This window comes from Gossypium hirsutum, chromosome A02, assembly GCF_007990345.1.
Source record: "Gossypium hirsutum isolate 1008001.06 chromosome A02, Gossypium_hirsutum_v2.1, whole genome shotgun sequence".
Taxonomy (NCBI): Eukaryota; Viridiplantae; Streptophyta; class Magnoliopsida; order Malvales; family Malvaceae; genus Gossypium; species Gossypium hirsutum.
Window position 1 is genome coordinate 36,654,325 of NC_053425.1, and position 16,902 is coordinate 36,671,226.

A 16,902-nucleotide genomic window follows, 5' to 3' on the forward strand; every position below is an offset into this window, starting at 1 on the left:
CGACAATTTCACACTTGAAAACGTATTTAAACACCTGTCAAAATAATCTTCAATGTTTCACCACCTAGCAAAGTAAATTTCATAAACAAACACATATGCTCATACGTAATATTCAACTAATCAAACATTGAAATTCATCTCATAAAACATTATACGTCCTAAAATTACCAAAATAAACCAAACACATGTCCAACCATAAGACTCAACCTAGGTACGTGTCATTAGTTATAAATTTATATACAAAATGAGTATAAACTTGATTTCAGCTGAGCTATCAAACTTGGATGCTTTTGACTTCGATCTAGTAGAATCCTATACGAGACCTACGTACAAAAACAAACATAATGGTACGCTAAATATTGAATACTTAGTGGTGCTAACATAATTTTAAATCAGAACATATAGCAATAAGTAAACGAGCATACAAATAATATATATGCACTTATATCTTTAAGACTGGTTCAACATTAGACATAGCACATACAAGCAAGGGTCTTCTTTTTTACATTGCTTTTTGGCATTGATCTAGCTTTCCATGGCTAAGGCCATTGGACCTCACTAAGACAAAAGCAAGCGACCTATTGGCTCGGTTGAAATTGGATGAGGAATCACCCGACTGCTGGGGCTCATTGATTCAGCTTCAATCATCCACTGGAAAGATTGTTCTTCCCGAATGGTGAGACCGATTCAGGACAAAGCTGTTGCCAAGCAATTCCAACTATAAGCCACCGGTGTCGACTAGCCTTTACAACCGAAGAGTCTCACGTTATTGAAGGCTAATGCGACCATGAAGATAATCAATCACTACCATCTATCGCTCCTACTAATGAAGTTAGTTTCTCGAAATTATTTAATCCCACAGCTGGATCATCTTTTATCTAATAATGAAATAACATGCTTAATGAATAAGTATACTATAAAAAGGAAGATTACTAACTTCCTCATTGCATATTTAAACGTTTGCATTTTACTCTACTGATGCTCCAGCTCCAGGGTTATGGGAGAAGAGGGAAAATAATAAGAAAATAAAAATTCTCACCAAAATGAGGAAATTTAAAAAATTTAAAAAAAAATATTGTTAACGACCACATCATATTGCCATTACACTGGCGGCTCACTGACCGTAACATAACAAATCCATTGCATTGGAGACCATATACTAATTTTTAAAACTTCGGTGAACAAATCATAATTTTAAGCAAACATAAATTACTAAACTTGTAGTTTAACTATATGAAAAAATCATGAGTTGCAGTATGATAAAATCCCACAGTAATTGAAGATGAACTTACTACAAATTTCTCAGCAAATTCAAGAATTTATAGTAGTTGAAGTTAGTGACCAACAAGATTCTTTGATCTATATATTACATGCACTTTCTGCACTATAAGAAACTTGTACATTTGTACCCGCCACCTAAATTCACTAAACTATATAACTTGGGAGCAAATCTCTGCATTGCCTTTTATGTATACAGAAAGCAAAAAGCAGCATTATCTTCATGTCTACTGCAGCATATCAACATCCCTGATGAAATACTTATAAAATTCTCCAAACGGTACCTCTTTCCAATAATTCTTGAAAACCCAACCCACGTAGAGAAGGTAGCTTCACCAGAAGATGAACAAATAGCAACAGCAAAAGTAACGGTATGACAAAGGAGCAGAGCATCACTTCTTGACTAGATCAGCTAACTTTTGGTTCTAGTGTACAGCAAGAAAAGAAATCTGTTGCCATTCAAGGCTTCTTTATAAATTTCTTAGCTTTCCTTGAGAAGTTTTTCACCATATCTCTGTCAGAGAATGTCAATGGAAGTTCTTCATCAATAGTCTCTCTTTCATCAGACCAGCCCATGGATGCATTCTCATCTTTCAAGCTGCCTTCAATAGACTCCCCCAGGAAGTTGGGATCTTCTGGTATATCTCGATACAAATGTTTCAAAATGAACAGGGCAGTATCATAATCCCTCCAATAGTTTCTGTTAAACAAAAGGTTTACAAATCAAAATCGGAACAAAAAATACAAGTTTATTCTTGAAAGCTGAGGCAAAATCAAACATAGGATTGAAGCTATTCCACCCCTCACAACTATTCTTGCTGCAGAACATTCGAACACTGATGGTATGAAATTTTGCACATTTTTTTGGGGCCTTGTCTTGAGGTTGCGAAACCCCAAATTTTCTATCTTTTACCCTACGCATGATATATTAATGCTTTTTACTTTTCATTTCTTAATAGACAAACCATTTTGATAGTAACGTCTACAACAAGCATATATGATTGCCAACTCAAAATTTAAGATGCCACATGCGATTACAACATAAAACAAATATAGGGCTTTCAGTTTTAAATTTAATGTGGCCTTGTATTCAAGTTTGGCCTCTCCACCAATTCTCCTATGTTTCTAAGTTCGGATGTTCGGTATCAAATTTTAAAATAGTACTAAATTCTCCATGATTAATGATCAGGATTAATATGCTGTTTGTTGACCCTAATTTGTTTGTCCCCATGGTAAGATTTCATTTTTAGTTTTTAGTATTGGCTCGTTGGGTGTCAAAAGACTTAGGCATAAAAACGAATTCCTAAATTTTAGGGATAAGTTCTGGTTGTTCTTTGTTTTTTATTTCTGTTTTCATGAAATCTGGTTAGTTCTTGGTTTGATAGGGGTTAGCTTGTTGAGTGTTTTATGTAATTTGTTGTTCCTAGAATCAATGAATTATTGATTCCGATTTAAAAAATCTCAAATAGTATCAAAGCACGATCCTTGAGACTTGGGTGGAAAATTTACTAGATGTACCATGACTAGAGCCAACAGAGTCTTAGCAACTTTAGGGGTGATGTGGACAACACTAAAACCATCTCCTCCACACCTTTTCAAAATTGATGATGCCAGTATGAATTCTTCTCTTCAATTAACCATTCACAAATTGAACGGAAAGAATTACCTAGAATGGAACCAACATGAAACTAGTAACGACGGGAAACAAAGATTTGATCTTTGACAGCTAAAGTGAAGAAATTGGCAACAACTAATCCAACTTCAAAAGCATTAAGGCAAATTGACAAAGGCAGATGTCAAAGATTGTTTACAGAACTTACATCTCTTTCTCACACTATACAGGATATTGGTTTCTCGTGTGCTATGGGGTTCAATTTATGAACAATTCAATAGTGGAACGTAAATGTAGAACTTTGGATTGTATGATATTTTAAGATGAGACCATGCAAGGGCATGTATTTCAAAAAGAACTCAAGCAAAGATATTCAAATCTTCATGAGTTCAATAACTAACTGCAGATTAGCAAAAAACAATCATTTGTGGCATAGTAGTGCAAATGGCAAAGGAGATTTGTTCCGATATGGCCAACCATGCAACAGCTCGCAAAAATGGAAAACAGTCCAAATGCGATTCACTTGGCAGATTTTTATTTGACGAACTGTCTCGCAGACTGACATTATGCAGACAGTCCATATGATACAAGCCTGGCGGATTGTCCAAGTGAGAACAAATTTGCAGACACATGAAGCTGAGATCTGTATGGCGGGATTGAAGAAATGCGGAGTATATCCGTGGAATGTGCCTGCGGAATGTATCCGCAGTTAGAATGAAGTTGTTTTGGTGCAAGCTACCTGTGATGAGTGCGTGTTTGTTTTAGGTAAAACCAATCTTAGTTGGTAGATTTTTTTTATTTGTTCAGGGAATGATCGACATGTTTGGTTAATTTTGTGTACAAGAAATGTATTTCAAGTTTCAAGATTGTATTAGTGGGATTTGTTGAGTTCTCTTGAAAAGAAACTCATATATCTTGTAAAGTTTGAAGAAAATAAAACACTGAGAGCAGACTCATTATACTGCTAATTCTCTGTTTTGCTTTCTTTGTTCTTAACACTCCAAGATTTCAGAAGGAATGTGGCTGATAAGGATACTAAATTTTTTATTGGTTAGCCCATGAAGATGTTTTGGAACATTTAGGCTATTATAAGCATCAGATTAGAACCTTATTCATTATGATAGATCAAAGGATGTGGAAGTAGATTGTCATTTCATAAGAGACATTGTACAATAGATAATAATGCATGCCAACTTGACTGTAAATAAAATACGTTCAAACCAAAGCTCTCTCTCAAAATAAGTTTTAAAGACTTGAGGAGAATAACCCATATCTACAACCTAGATTGAAGAGAAGTGTGGAAATTCTTCATTCAATTTAGCTATAAATGTGTGTGCCATTATTTTTCTTATTAACAAGGAAACACTTGGGTAGCCTATTACCAGCTCATTTAGGTAGATAAGTTTTATTCATATTCTAGGAATATTTTATTTTATCTTTTTAGTAGTTTATTAGAATAAGAGAACTATTTTCCCCTTGTCAGTTCTTTAGTTAATAATAACAGAACAGTTTTATTAAATGCTCTCTTGAGTAACTTTCATGACATCTGAGCTAGGTTATCTCTAGTAGAATCATGGTTAAAACAGCCTTCATTGGAGATAAGAGATCTAGCAATAATACAGAGGAAGAAAGTTTTACCCTTGAAACAACTAATGAAAATTATGAGGGCCAAAGTTCTCTAGAAGGGTCTCAAGGAACAACTAGAGCATCTACACAAGCTTTTCAATCACCACAATTTCGGATGAATTCTTATCTTCCAAACTCATCCAATAATCCTTCTTCCTCCTTTGCTCAATCAGGTACTGATTTTTCTGTTTTTTTTTCAATGCCAAGCCTTGTAAAACAAACACGTGGATGATTGATTCCGGAGCTAGTGATCACATGAGCTAGTGATCCTAATGCTTTAATTTTTATCTGTGGAACAGCTTGCCAAACCATTGATATGAACCAAGACAATTACATGAACAAGAGACTGCAAAGAGCTGATCTAGAAATTTATGATTAAGTACTGAAGTTTTCTCATCGAAGTCAAGTTTTCCAAGCTAGAAAGAATAATGTAAGAGCTTGTATTTTTATTATAATATTTTATTATTTTAGTTTTATTTTATAATATTTATTTTAAGTAATATATATTATAGACGGCTAGTGCTATTAGCTATGTTAACGGGACTCAGGGCACGGGTGCATGACATGGATAAGACTCCTAGTGTCGGACATGGTAATTCTCGAAATTTCGGACACAGGGACACTGTCCACATGTTGGACACGGACACTTGGACACTTTCCAAATGTTAGGTACGGCAGTAGGACAGGGCGTCTCACATTTAAAAAGTATAGTTCTTCTTTTTGGCGTCTCATAACCTAATTTATGAGATGATCCAGCCTTGGCTTTCTTTTGGAAAGGTGCTTTTTTGTTTTTTTATGCCTTAGCTTTTTGCCCATTGTGAATTTATAAAATCATGGGCTGGTCAGGAGTCTGGACCAGCATTAAAAATTTTATAAAAATCCCCAACTAAAAAAACCCTAGAAACTTAAAGTGAAAAGTCACAACATTTCTCTTCTTCTCTATGCCACCTTGATTGGGGCTTTACGTATGAGATTTTTTTTCTTTTCCTCAACCAGCAATTTCTTTGTTAGAAGTCATCCACGGTCGCCGCTGTTGCCTCCACCGTGTATCCTCCTCCTCCTACTTTATTTTTCTTTTCCTCCAGGTTTTTTCTTCTCAGTTCTCCCACCACCACGTCCATCGATTTTCACCAGATCCGATCCTTGTCCAGTGTCGGAATCTGTGTCAGATCCTGTCAACACCAGTACTGCACCCCTAACTGCCGGAGGTTATTAGTTATCTTTAGGGTTTAAACCTAGGGCTAGAATAAAACTTTATTTGTAAGAAAGCCTAGTAACTGAACTTGCAAGAAGAAAGCCTATATAAATAAGTTGTAGGCTTCACAGTCATATTATGATTCTTTTTTTTTTTTGAATTAATATATAGAAACTAGAGGTTTTTTTTAAACCCTAAGTTTTCTAGAGTTTCATCTTCTCTCTTACTACTTTGTTTAGCCACTAATTCTTTTATTGCTGCTGATTTAGCACCTAAATCATATCATTATTTTCTACAATTTCCTTTCCTTTTTCAAACTTTGTAAACTTGCATAAATAAGCTAAACTTTGAGTTGAATATGCACAACTTTTCTTTCTCCATTTCGATTTCCATTACACGCATGTATATGTATATATATATATATGTATATAGATTCAAGAATCTTACGTATGTGACCCAATAGCTTGTAGATACGGATGTTCAAAAGTTTTATCCTGTAGAAAAACAAAACGACTAGTAAGGAGAAATTAGCACCAGCAATCATAACTAAGAACACAAACTAAAATCCTTATGTTACAATAAGAGGAAAAAGACAACTAAACTCCGTCCACTATTTCTTTGATCACACAAACTCTGAAAATTATATCATTGGAAGTTGGCATAACCCCATACACTCTTAACATTTTTTTAAAAGATTCCTTGAAATACTTCCTCATCCAACTCAAATACCAATTTTCAACTCATTTGTATTGCTCAATTAGGTATATGACTGAATAACTAGAACTATAATTACTAATAGAAGAAGCCAAGAAAGACCATAAGTTAGAGCATCGTAATGCTTCAATCTCCAAATCTAAATACATACCATCATATTGATTGGCCTCCGATAGGTTGGAGGCAGGTGTCTACAAGAGTAACATTCAGTGCTAGATTTAGATACCAATGGTACAAACCAGTAAAACCCTACACATCACAGTAGTGACAACTGACAACACAAAACTAAAGAACCAATAACTGCTAGCAGTGAAGTGTATTAACCAAAGTTCATGTGCAGTCTCATTTTCACAGGCATACATCACAGTAGTGACAACTGACAAAACAAAACTAAAGAATCAATAACTGCTAGCAGTAAAGTGTATTAACCACAGTTCACGTGCAGTCTCATTTTCACAGGCATACACCAATGCATGCATGCACACACACACAGAGACTAAAGGGAAATTAAAATGAAATCAGATAACATCAGACAGTATAATTACACACCTGAAGTACATGATCTATCCGTCCTTCACTTCCAGTTAACCTCTCAATCATTAGAGAACCATATGACGTCTCTTCTTTTTCTTCTACATTCTCTTCTCCTATTGTCATAAAAATAAATAAATGAAAGGTAGAAGAGTATAAATGAAATATAGTAGTAACATATATTAGGTCAAAACTATTTTTGTTAGTGCACCGGCAACAAGTGCACCAATTAGTGTTACTTGTACACATAAAATAGAAACTAAAATGACAAATGATACAAAAAGTCTAAACTACCTTCTAGGTTGTCAGTGTCTCTTGATTGGCAAGCTGTGAGCACTTTTGCCTGTTCAAAGCAATTCTAGAAGTTACCAAATCAGAACTAATGATATAATTTAGTTATGACCCTAAGTCATGTTTCAATTGAGACTCAAGTTTCACAATACATTATAATTGTACAATCAAAAACTAATGCAACAATTCAGCATTTTGTGTATTATGGAATATTTAAGGCAACTAAAAACTCCAATGAAACCAGTATGATCATTGTCAGATTACAATTTCCTAAATAAGGAATATTGTGTGTGTATTAGCTAGGATTCTGTAAATATTTCAATGACTGTTATCCATAACTTTAAGGCTGTTTTTAGGGTCAACACTTCTAGAATTAGTCTGTTTCCTAGTATACAGTTTTAAGTTACGCTCACTGTGTGTATATATATCACTGTAATTTCTTGTGAATAAAATTAAACCTAATTTTAACATGGTATCAGAGCCTTTTTTAGCTCAATTTTTGGGTTTTTTTATTCTTTGTCTGGCAACTTCTTCTCATTCCCGATCAACCCTCAAGCCTGTAAAATTTGTTCAAAAGAAACCTGGCTGAAACTATCGAAACCAGCAACACTAGAAATATCTTAGAAGTCTCTGTGAACAACTCAAATCCAACAAGTGAGTTGCAGAACATCCAAGCAGCCTACAGGTTGAAGAATTACCTTAAGTGGTCTCAACTGGTTCGCATGTTCTTGACGGGAAGAGGAAAGCTGAGTCACCTACTCGAAACTGGACCTAAAAAAGATCCTAAGTTTGATGCTTCGGATGAACAAGACTCTATGGTAATGTCTTGGTTATAGAACTCTATGATGCCAGAAATCAGTGATACAGGCATGTTTCTTAACACAGCCTAAGAAATATGGGAAGCTGTGAAGCAAACTTATTCTAAAGTTCGAGATGCTACCCAAATTTATGAAATCAAGACTAAGATTTTATCTACCAAGCAAGGAAGTCAATCAATCACGGAGTATTCAAATCTGTTGCAAAGCTTATGGCAAGAGATGGATCACTACCAATGTATTCAGATGAAGTGCAGTGAAAATGCAGCACTCTTGAAAAGATTCGTTGAAAAAGATCGAATTTATGATTTTCTTGCTGGATTAAATGTTGAGTTTGATGCAGTAAGAGTTCAAATACTTGGAAAAGAGGATCTAATATCACTAAATGAGACAATTGCGATTGTTCATGCTGAGGAAGGAAGAAGAGGAGTTATGATTGAGAATAGTCAGGTGGATAGTTCAGCCTTGGTTACAAAAGCTATAAATGAAAGGATATTTGGCCTGGAGTAGCCAACTAGCGAAGATAGTAGGTAGACAGAACTTACAAGGCCTATTAACAGGGATTTCTTATGGTGCACCTACTGTAAAAAATCTCGTCACACTAAAGAAAGATGCTAAAAACTCCATGGAAAGCCACAGACAACAATTAAAAATTTTTCAAAAAAAAAAGTTGACAACCAAAGGGACGAGGGCAAGCACATATAGCAACAAAGCTAGTTAGAGAAAGGAATTCTCAAGAATCATCTGTTGAGTTCAATAAAGAAGAAATTGAGAAGTTGAAGAATTTGCTAGGATCATTGGAAAAATCTTCTTCAACAGGTACTTGTAGTTTGGCTTTTTCAGGTATATCCTCTTCTCAAGATTCTAAAGTCTCGAATATACCCACCAAAAGTTCTTGGGTCATTGACTTAGAAACGTTCCTCACAAAAATTTGTTTCATATACACCTTACCCTAGTAATAGAAAGATAACAGTAGCCAATGGTTCTGTGATCACAGTGGTTGGTCAGGGTGATATTGTTATAAACAAAACTCTTACTCTTAGAAACGTTCTCCATGTTCCAAAACTGTTTACCAATCTTCTATCAATCCAAAAATTACCAAAGACTCTGATTGTAGTGTGGTTTTCTATCCCAATCGATGTGTTTTTCAGGAATAAAATACGAGGATGATTGAACATGCTAAGGAAGTAAATGGCCTATACTATCTTGAAGAATCCAATAGAGAAGTTAGTACTCTGAGTTCCTCACTTTTGTCATTTATCTCAGAATATGTTAAAACCAATAAAGACCAAATTTGGCTCCATCACCTACGCCTTAGTCATCCATTATTTAGAGTTCTTAAAATTATGTTTCCTTCATAATTCAAAGAGTTAACTGTTAAAAAATTCCATTGTGATGTCTGTGAACTTGCAAAACATAAACATACCTCTTTTCCGGTAAGCAATAAAAAAACATCCACTCCTTTTACTCTTATTAATTGTGATGTTTGGGGGCCATCCACTATTTCAAATATTTCTAGGGCTCGGTGGTTTGTATCCTTTATTGATGATCATACCTGTGTGTCTTGGATATTCCTTTTAAAACAGAAATCTAATGTAAGGTCTGTCTTTCCAACCTTTTAAAATATGATCAAAACACAATTTTGTGCTGAAATAAAAAAAATTTAGGTCAGACAATGTCAAAGACTATTTCAATCAATTTCTCATCATATTTCCAAGAAAGAGGCATTATACATGAGTCATCTTGTGTTAGCATACCCCAACAAAATGGTGTTGTCGAAAGAAAGAATAGTCACATTTTAGCTATTACAAGAGCCCTCTTGTTCCAAAAAAATGTCCCTAGACAATATTAGGGGAAGGTTGTTTTAACTGCTACTTTTATGATAAATAGATTGCCTACAAAAGTCCTTAAATCTCAAAGTCCTATGCAAGTTCTAGCAAAATTCTTTCCTAATTTCAATACTTCAAATAACCTTACTCTCAAAATATTTGGCTGTGTTGCCTTTGTACATGTACATTCTCAAAACAAGGGAAAACTTGATCCACGAGCTGTCAAATGTGTCTTTCTCAATTATTCTTCCACTCAAAAGGGGTACAAATGCTATCATCCAGCCACAAAAAAATATTATGTATCAGCTGATGTTACTTTTGCAAAAAAAGAGAATTACTTTACTAGTCCTTATCTTCAAAGGGAGATCTCATTCACAAAAGATAAAGACAGAGAATCCTTTCTCCTTGATTTTCCAGCTCCTGCCCAGCCAAACACACTCAATTCTCTGCCCAGCCAAACACTCAATCCTTACCTGCCAACCAGCCTGCCCAACTCGAAACTATGCAACCCAAAACAGAGCCTAATACACCCAAATCATAATAAGGGATTCAGGACACTACTCGTCCTTTACTGGTTTACTCAAAGTAGGCACCGGTGCAAGTTCAATCACCTTCTTCTTCTATACAATCTGCTTCTATACAATCTGCTACTATACAACCCAAGGTAATTGCTGAACCTATTTTGAATACTAATACTAAAACAACAAAAAATTCATATTAGAGAGACTGATTTTCTCATTGCTATATAAAAGGGACTAAAGCCTATACAAGACATCCCTTGTATTTATTCATGTCTTACAAAAATTTGTCCCATAAGCACAAAGCCTTTCTTCCTAGCCTAAATTCCATCTCCATTCCCAAAATCGTATCCAAGGCATTAGATGATCACACTCTGTTTGTAAAGTACTATCTTTAAGGGAGTGACTGCTTTGTTAGCCTATGTAGATGACATTATAGTGACTGGTGATGATCTGGAAAGAATGGAGAATTTAAAGAAATGCCTAGTAAAAGAATTTGAAGTCAAAGAGCTCGATAAGTTAAAATATTTACTAGATATTGAAGTGGCACATTCTCGGGAAGGAATCTTCATATCTCAGAAAAAATACATAATTGATTTGTTTACAGAGACGGGCAAGTTGGGATGCAAACTAGCAGAGACGCCCATAGAGGTTAACCACAGACTTCGAGATGCACAAGAAGATGCAACAGTTGATAAAGGTTCATATCAAAGACTTGTGGGGAAGCTCATCTACTTGTCACATACTAGACCGGATATTGCCTAAGCAATCGGTGTTGTAAGTCAATTCATGCACAACCCCAAAGAATCACATCTTAGAGCCGTGTATCAGATTCTCCAGTACTTAAAGGGCACGCCAGGCAGAGGAATTTTATTTAAGAAAGTGGAGAAGTTAACTCTTGAAGCCTATACTGATGCAGATTATGCAGGGTCTATTGTTGATAGAAGATCAACCTCGGGCTATTGCACTTTCCTAGGAGGCAACCTTGTGACTTGAAGGAGTAAAAAACAGAATGTTGTGGCTAGATCTAGTGCAGAAGCTGAATTTAGGGCGATGACACTTGGGATTTGTGAGTTATTATGGCTGAAAATCATTTTGGAAGATTTAAAGATCAAGTGGGAAGGTCTAATGAAGTTGTATTATGATAATAAGTCTGCTATCAATATTGCACATAATCCAGTTCAACATGATCGTACGAAGCACGTTGAGGTTGACTGACATTTTATAAAAGAAAAGCTTGACAGTGGCTTAATTTGCACTCCATTTGTGTCCACTGATTTGTCAACTGGCAGATATACTTACCATAGAATTGTCTGGGAAGTTCTTTCAGAAACTAGTAAGCAAGTTGAGAATGGATGATATCCACTTCCCAACTTGAGGGGGAGTGCCAGATTACAGTTTCTTAAATAAGGAATATTGTGTGTATTAGCTAAGATTCTGTAAATATTTCAATGATTGTTATCCCTAACTTTAAGGCTGTTTTTAGGGTCAACATTCCTAGAATTAGTCTGTTTCCTAGTATACAGTTTACTAAGTTAGGCTCACTGTGTGTATATATGTCGGTGTAATTTCTTGTGAATAAAATTAAGCCTGATTTTAACAATGTAATTTCTTTGTAGAGATTGGAACTTAAACATGACCAGATACCAAGTATTAAACATGTAGATTAGACTCTTGATTTTAGGTTACTAATTAAATGATCCATGTATTTCATGTTATATATGGATAATAATTTGAGAATGCTTTCAAGGTTCAAATATTCATTAACTATTAATTAAAAATTCAGAATATATTTCTACAACATTAACAGCCAATGCTTTTGACACTGAATGAACCAAACAGGGATAAAAGCTTCATCATAACCTCATAATGTTCAGCACTAAACTGTCAACACATGCATTTCTTCTAGCTTTGGAGAAAATAAAGAGAAAGAAAGAGAATAAAACAGACTGTTTTAAGTAGAATTAGCCCAAAACAAAATTAAACCTCTGCTAACTATTACTGTTATATCATTCCAAAAGAAACAAACAATAAGTGAATGAGAATGATTGTACTCAAACTTGCACTCAGAAGAAACAAATTGGATTTTGACCATTACTACTATACATGAATCGCATGTATAATTTTACCAGAATAATCAAGGAATCCACACTTAGACCAAATCCAGAACAGAGAAAATTTTGAGAAGTTCATTGCCATAGAAGTCAAAGCAATGGAACCAAATAAAGCTTGCATATATAACAAAAAGATATTAACTTGGGAAAGTTTAATTGGACTCACCCTTACAGTACTGAAATGATCCATTACTACATGAGAACGAGCAGCTAAACGTTCAGTAAATTCCTAAACAAAAAAGACAAGCATATCAAAAGCTAAACATGGGTAGGGCACATGGTGAAAGAGAGGAAAGGGGTAAACCAAAAAGGGTGAATACAAGAAAGAAAGAAAAATATAATAAGCATATATCAAAGGCCTTACTTGAAACCCAATATGCAGCCTTTTTCCACCTTTATGATAAGGGATAATGACAGGACGTTTAGTGATGTATTCTTTACAAACAAGTGGTTCGACTCTGCATACATTCAAAAATGCTCTGTAAAGTTTAAGGACAGATTATGATCACAAACTAAGATGAAAAAATGAAACATGTCCAGAAAGAAAGAAAGAGATGGCAAAGGGAATACAAATTTTCAGTTGTTTTTGTTTTTCTTTTTCTTTAGGACGCTGCCAGGTTGTGGACACACAAAGATAGATACGCACATGATATCAACAAATCAAACTCAGAGCTACAGTGAGTCCATTCCTCACCCCACCCAAGACCCCTCTCCTAAAATCAAGTGGAGAAAAGATCACACACTTGTCTACACCGAACTATAGCTTCACAATTCTGCCAGTTTAGATGAGCCAAACCAAAGAAGCTCATGCCGAGCCACAAATGAACCATTTCACTTAAGATCTGATATTCTCTGCACCAATGATGAATAAAACAGTTCATTACAGGTTAACACCAACCTATATGCTACAGGATCAAATGGATGGAAAATGTTGAACATTTGACGACAAGCTGGCATCTCTTCAGATATGTTCTCCTCGTCCCAATAATCTTGCCCTTTGCCTGCAACACAGAGAAAAATAGTTAGCAGTTCAAGCATGATATAAAGTACAAAGAGAACTGTTGTGACAAGGCTGGAAATCAGGAAAACTAAGGTGAGAAACATAATGTTAGAACTTGAAGATTCAACTTAAACAGAAGATATGAGGGAAGCAAAAAGTAAAGAGAGAAATATAGTAGCTAATAGCACCTTATATAAGACGATAAAAATTGTGGCACACTAAAAACTGTATTAATTTAAGTAAAGCAATTAAAAACATAACTAGGGGATAGCCATTTAAAAGATAAAGTGAAATGATCAACAAAAATAGGTGAGATTATTTATCAGAAGAACCAGGCACAGCATAATAAATAGCAATATTTGAAATAAAGTGAAATCATTCATTAGAATCGTGATACTTTTCTGTGACTTCATAAAAATTACGATAATTATCTTCCATCGGCCAATGGTATCCAAACTTTATTAAAAGTAATAATGAATAGAACAAAAAAACCTTAGAAAGTAGAAAAAGGAAAATTGCAAGTATGCTTAAAGAATTTAAATGTGCCAATAGTATACACATAAAAGGCTTCCAAATTTTATCATTACCAAGTCCAATACGGATATTGCGAAGGGCAAGGAACACTCCCAAAGGTGATCCCACTGCAAAGAATGTGTCGACCTGATATTATAAAATTTGAACTGAATAAGTCACAAGTTCCATAAAATGTTAAAGTATCCACTTTTTCTTCTTCTGGGAAGGATTACCTTGGTTGTATGTTCCGATGTATCTTTCAATACTACTAAAATAACATTAGTATACCTTAAAGAGAAGCTACTCTATCACAAGAAAACCAAAAAAAAAAAAATTTATGAAAGAAAAACAATTATATTATTTTAATCATACCTTGAATTCAAGCTTTGTGTATCTAATATAGGGGGTATAGCTCTTTGTTGCATCATCTAGCTTCAGTGGCAGCTTTTGATCAAACTTCTGCAACATAGGTGGTTTTTGCATAAGCATCTCCTTATTTTCTGTTATATAAGACATCAAAACTTGTGTCAGATGTCCTCCATAAGAATATATCAAGAATAGAGATTTCCATGCACTAAAAACGAGGGGGGGATCCTTCAATCAGCATACCACCTATATCCTCAGAGTTATTTGATTCCAACTCTGCAATTTTTGCTTTTAGGGAATCGATCTGAAGCAGGGGAAACATTCATTTAACACATTGAAATCCAAGGAAGCAAAAGAAAAACGCATGTGCCTAAAAAGCAGTATCCATAGAAACAAGATACCCTTCCTGAATGCATAAGTATGTGTATGTTCCTATATACGCAAATTGAAATGCTTACCTCCTCTTTAAGCATTTTGATTGTTTTATCCCTATCTCTGGCTTCTTCGTTCTCTTCCTCAGTAGCTTTCTCCAAACAACCGTTTGAGACAACAAAGTCTACTTCTATAGTTTCCCCAGACCCAGTCTCCTCCAGCCAATGGGCTCCACTAAAATCATTAAGTGACTGATGCACGTCCTCCTTGCAACTTTTCAGCATAGGGTCCTCAGCTGCTACATCAAATTTAGTTGACACTGAGGATTTATCTTCAACATGTCCTTCTATTACAGATGGATTTGGGAGTAGAATTTCTTCACCAAGGCAATCGACTATGTCCTTTGTCATCATAGTTGAGTCATTTTTCTCTAGATTAGCCAAAGAACTGCATTTAAAAGACTGGTCAATCATATCAGGAGAACATTCTAGATCTTTTGAGTCTTTCTCATACAGACACTGCATTGGAAAAAGGGAGGAGAGATTTTCTTGATGGCATAGGATGTCGTATGAGAGGACGCTTCCCAGGGAATGTCCATATATTGAAACCTAAACAGAATTGATGCCATAATTAAAAAGCATTGAGTGGAAACAATGTCAAAACAGTCATAAAACTTAATGAAAGTCGATGCATACTCATTCAACTAGACACATACCTTTCCATCATAACCAGGATTCCGTTTAAGAAACTTCAAATACAGCCTATTTAATTGGTTTGAAACCTGCAGGACAAGAATTACATATTGATTTGGTTTCAAAATTAAATCCTTTTCAGAATGTAATAACCTTATTTCATTAAAGGGGTCCACCAAAGTTGCATGAAGTTAAGACATTCAAACATAAAACAAGCCTTAAAAAATCATAAATGTAAGGGCTCTTAAAACTTTTATGCATCTTTACACAAAAATATGCCATAGAAACCATTAGTGTATCATTGGTAACGCAATACCTATTAACTTCGAGGAAACTAATGCACTTTCACAACCTAATATGTAAGAGCCCCCCAACCATCCTCCCTGCACATAAATAATTTGCGCTAAAATGTATATCCTATAATTAATATTTATTGTTAGCCTGAACCTATACCAGCTCCCTTTGTTCCTCATATATGAATACCAAACCAAATAATTTCCTGAAATTGTAAAGTAGACTTCTTACATTTTGATGCATAAAGCCTCCTCCACCTCTCTTCATAGATCATTGATTATATGCTAAAAGAGGAAACTTTACAATCTATTCCTTTTCCCACATCCAAGATGACCAACCAACAATCTTTGCACTTTTTCTCATCCAAGAAGCCTTGAACTATTTTGACACACAAGAAACATCAAATCACAAGAATTTTCTCATAACCACTATTAATTTGGATATTATTTTTATTATATTGCAAAAACTATTACCACCTACACATAAATAGAAGATGATTCATTTGAGATATGCAAATCCAAATATGATAGAGAATTATGAAGGAAATGAGATCATTGATGACCTAGAATAGAGCCATATAGCACAATCCACGGTGACTCACATAACTAAGCCATCTAACTTGAAAATGCTGCAGCTAAATATAGTCAATTGTGTTTTTAGCTCCCCACTTGAAAACCACACAAGTTCATCCAAAAGTTTTCATTACATCAAAACTACCTTTGATATCAAAGGCCTCAATGGTGTTAGATAATCATCAACTACCACTATAAATGCAACAAATATAACCAGATCATTACCTTCAAACTAACATCACTCACCACCACAAAAAATTCATTCAATGCCAACTCCCAAAGCATCATCAAGAAAATAGGTTTATGCAGTTGAACTACATTCCTCGTCATTATTCACAAATAAAAACCACTTAAAATACAAAATTGAAATTCATATTAAAGTGTGGAAATCAACAGATGTTGACTAGTGTTTGGTAGAAATCAATGGAGTAAATAGTAATTATGTTGATTGAGGTTCGGCAAAGATGTTTTAATAATATTTTATTGACTACTAGTTGGTAGAGATGATTTAGGGGTAACTATTGCAATTTGTAATAATGCTCATTATTAGTGCCTAATATCATGCTTTGT

General features: G+C 34.8%; 1 protein-coding gene across 16 annotated transcripts in view; it reads right to left on the bottom strand.

Annotated features, from left to right (window-relative positions):
- Positions 1 to 1,276: 1,276 nt before the first annotated feature.
- LOC107951096 (phospholipase SGR2) overlaps positions 1,277 to 16,902 on the bottom strand; it is a 44,550-nt gene continuing 28,924 nt past the window's right edge. For 7 of the 16 annotated variants that reach the window (XM_041086226.1, XM_041086224.1, XM_041086225.1 and 4 more), the window contains 12 exons: positions 15,490 to 15,555; positions 14,861 to 15,382; positions 14,646 to 14,706; positions 14,409 to 14,536; positions 14,111 to 14,183; positions 13,422 to 13,524; positions 12,888 to 12,981; positions 12,690 to 12,752; positions 7,251 to 7,314; positions 6,975 to 7,072; positions 6,159 to 6,205; positions 1,277 to 1,978 (listed from right to left, as the gene is read on the bottom strand). In XM_041086226.1, the coding sequence (XP_040942160.1) occupies positions 1,738 to 1,978; positions 6,159 to 6,205; positions 6,975 to 7,072; positions 7,251 to 7,314; positions 12,690 to 12,752; positions 12,888 to 12,981; positions 13,422 to 13,524; positions 14,111 to 14,183; positions 14,409 to 14,536; positions 14,646 to 14,706; positions 14,861 to 15,382; positions 15,490 to 15,555 (1,560 nt within the window). In that variant the 3' untranslated portion in view covers positions 1,277 to 1,737. Of the gene's footprint in view, positions 1,979 to 6,158; positions 6,206 to 6,973; positions 7,073 to 7,250; positions 7,315 to 12,689; positions 12,753 to 12,887; positions 12,982 to 13,421; positions 13,525 to 14,110; positions 14,184 to 14,408; positions 14,537 to 14,645; positions 14,707 to 14,860; positions 15,383 to 15,489; positions 15,556 to 16,902 lie in introns of those variants that run through there. The other 9 variants (XM_041086228.1, XM_041086235.1, XM_041086229.1 and 6 more) reach the window with 6 other exon arrangements.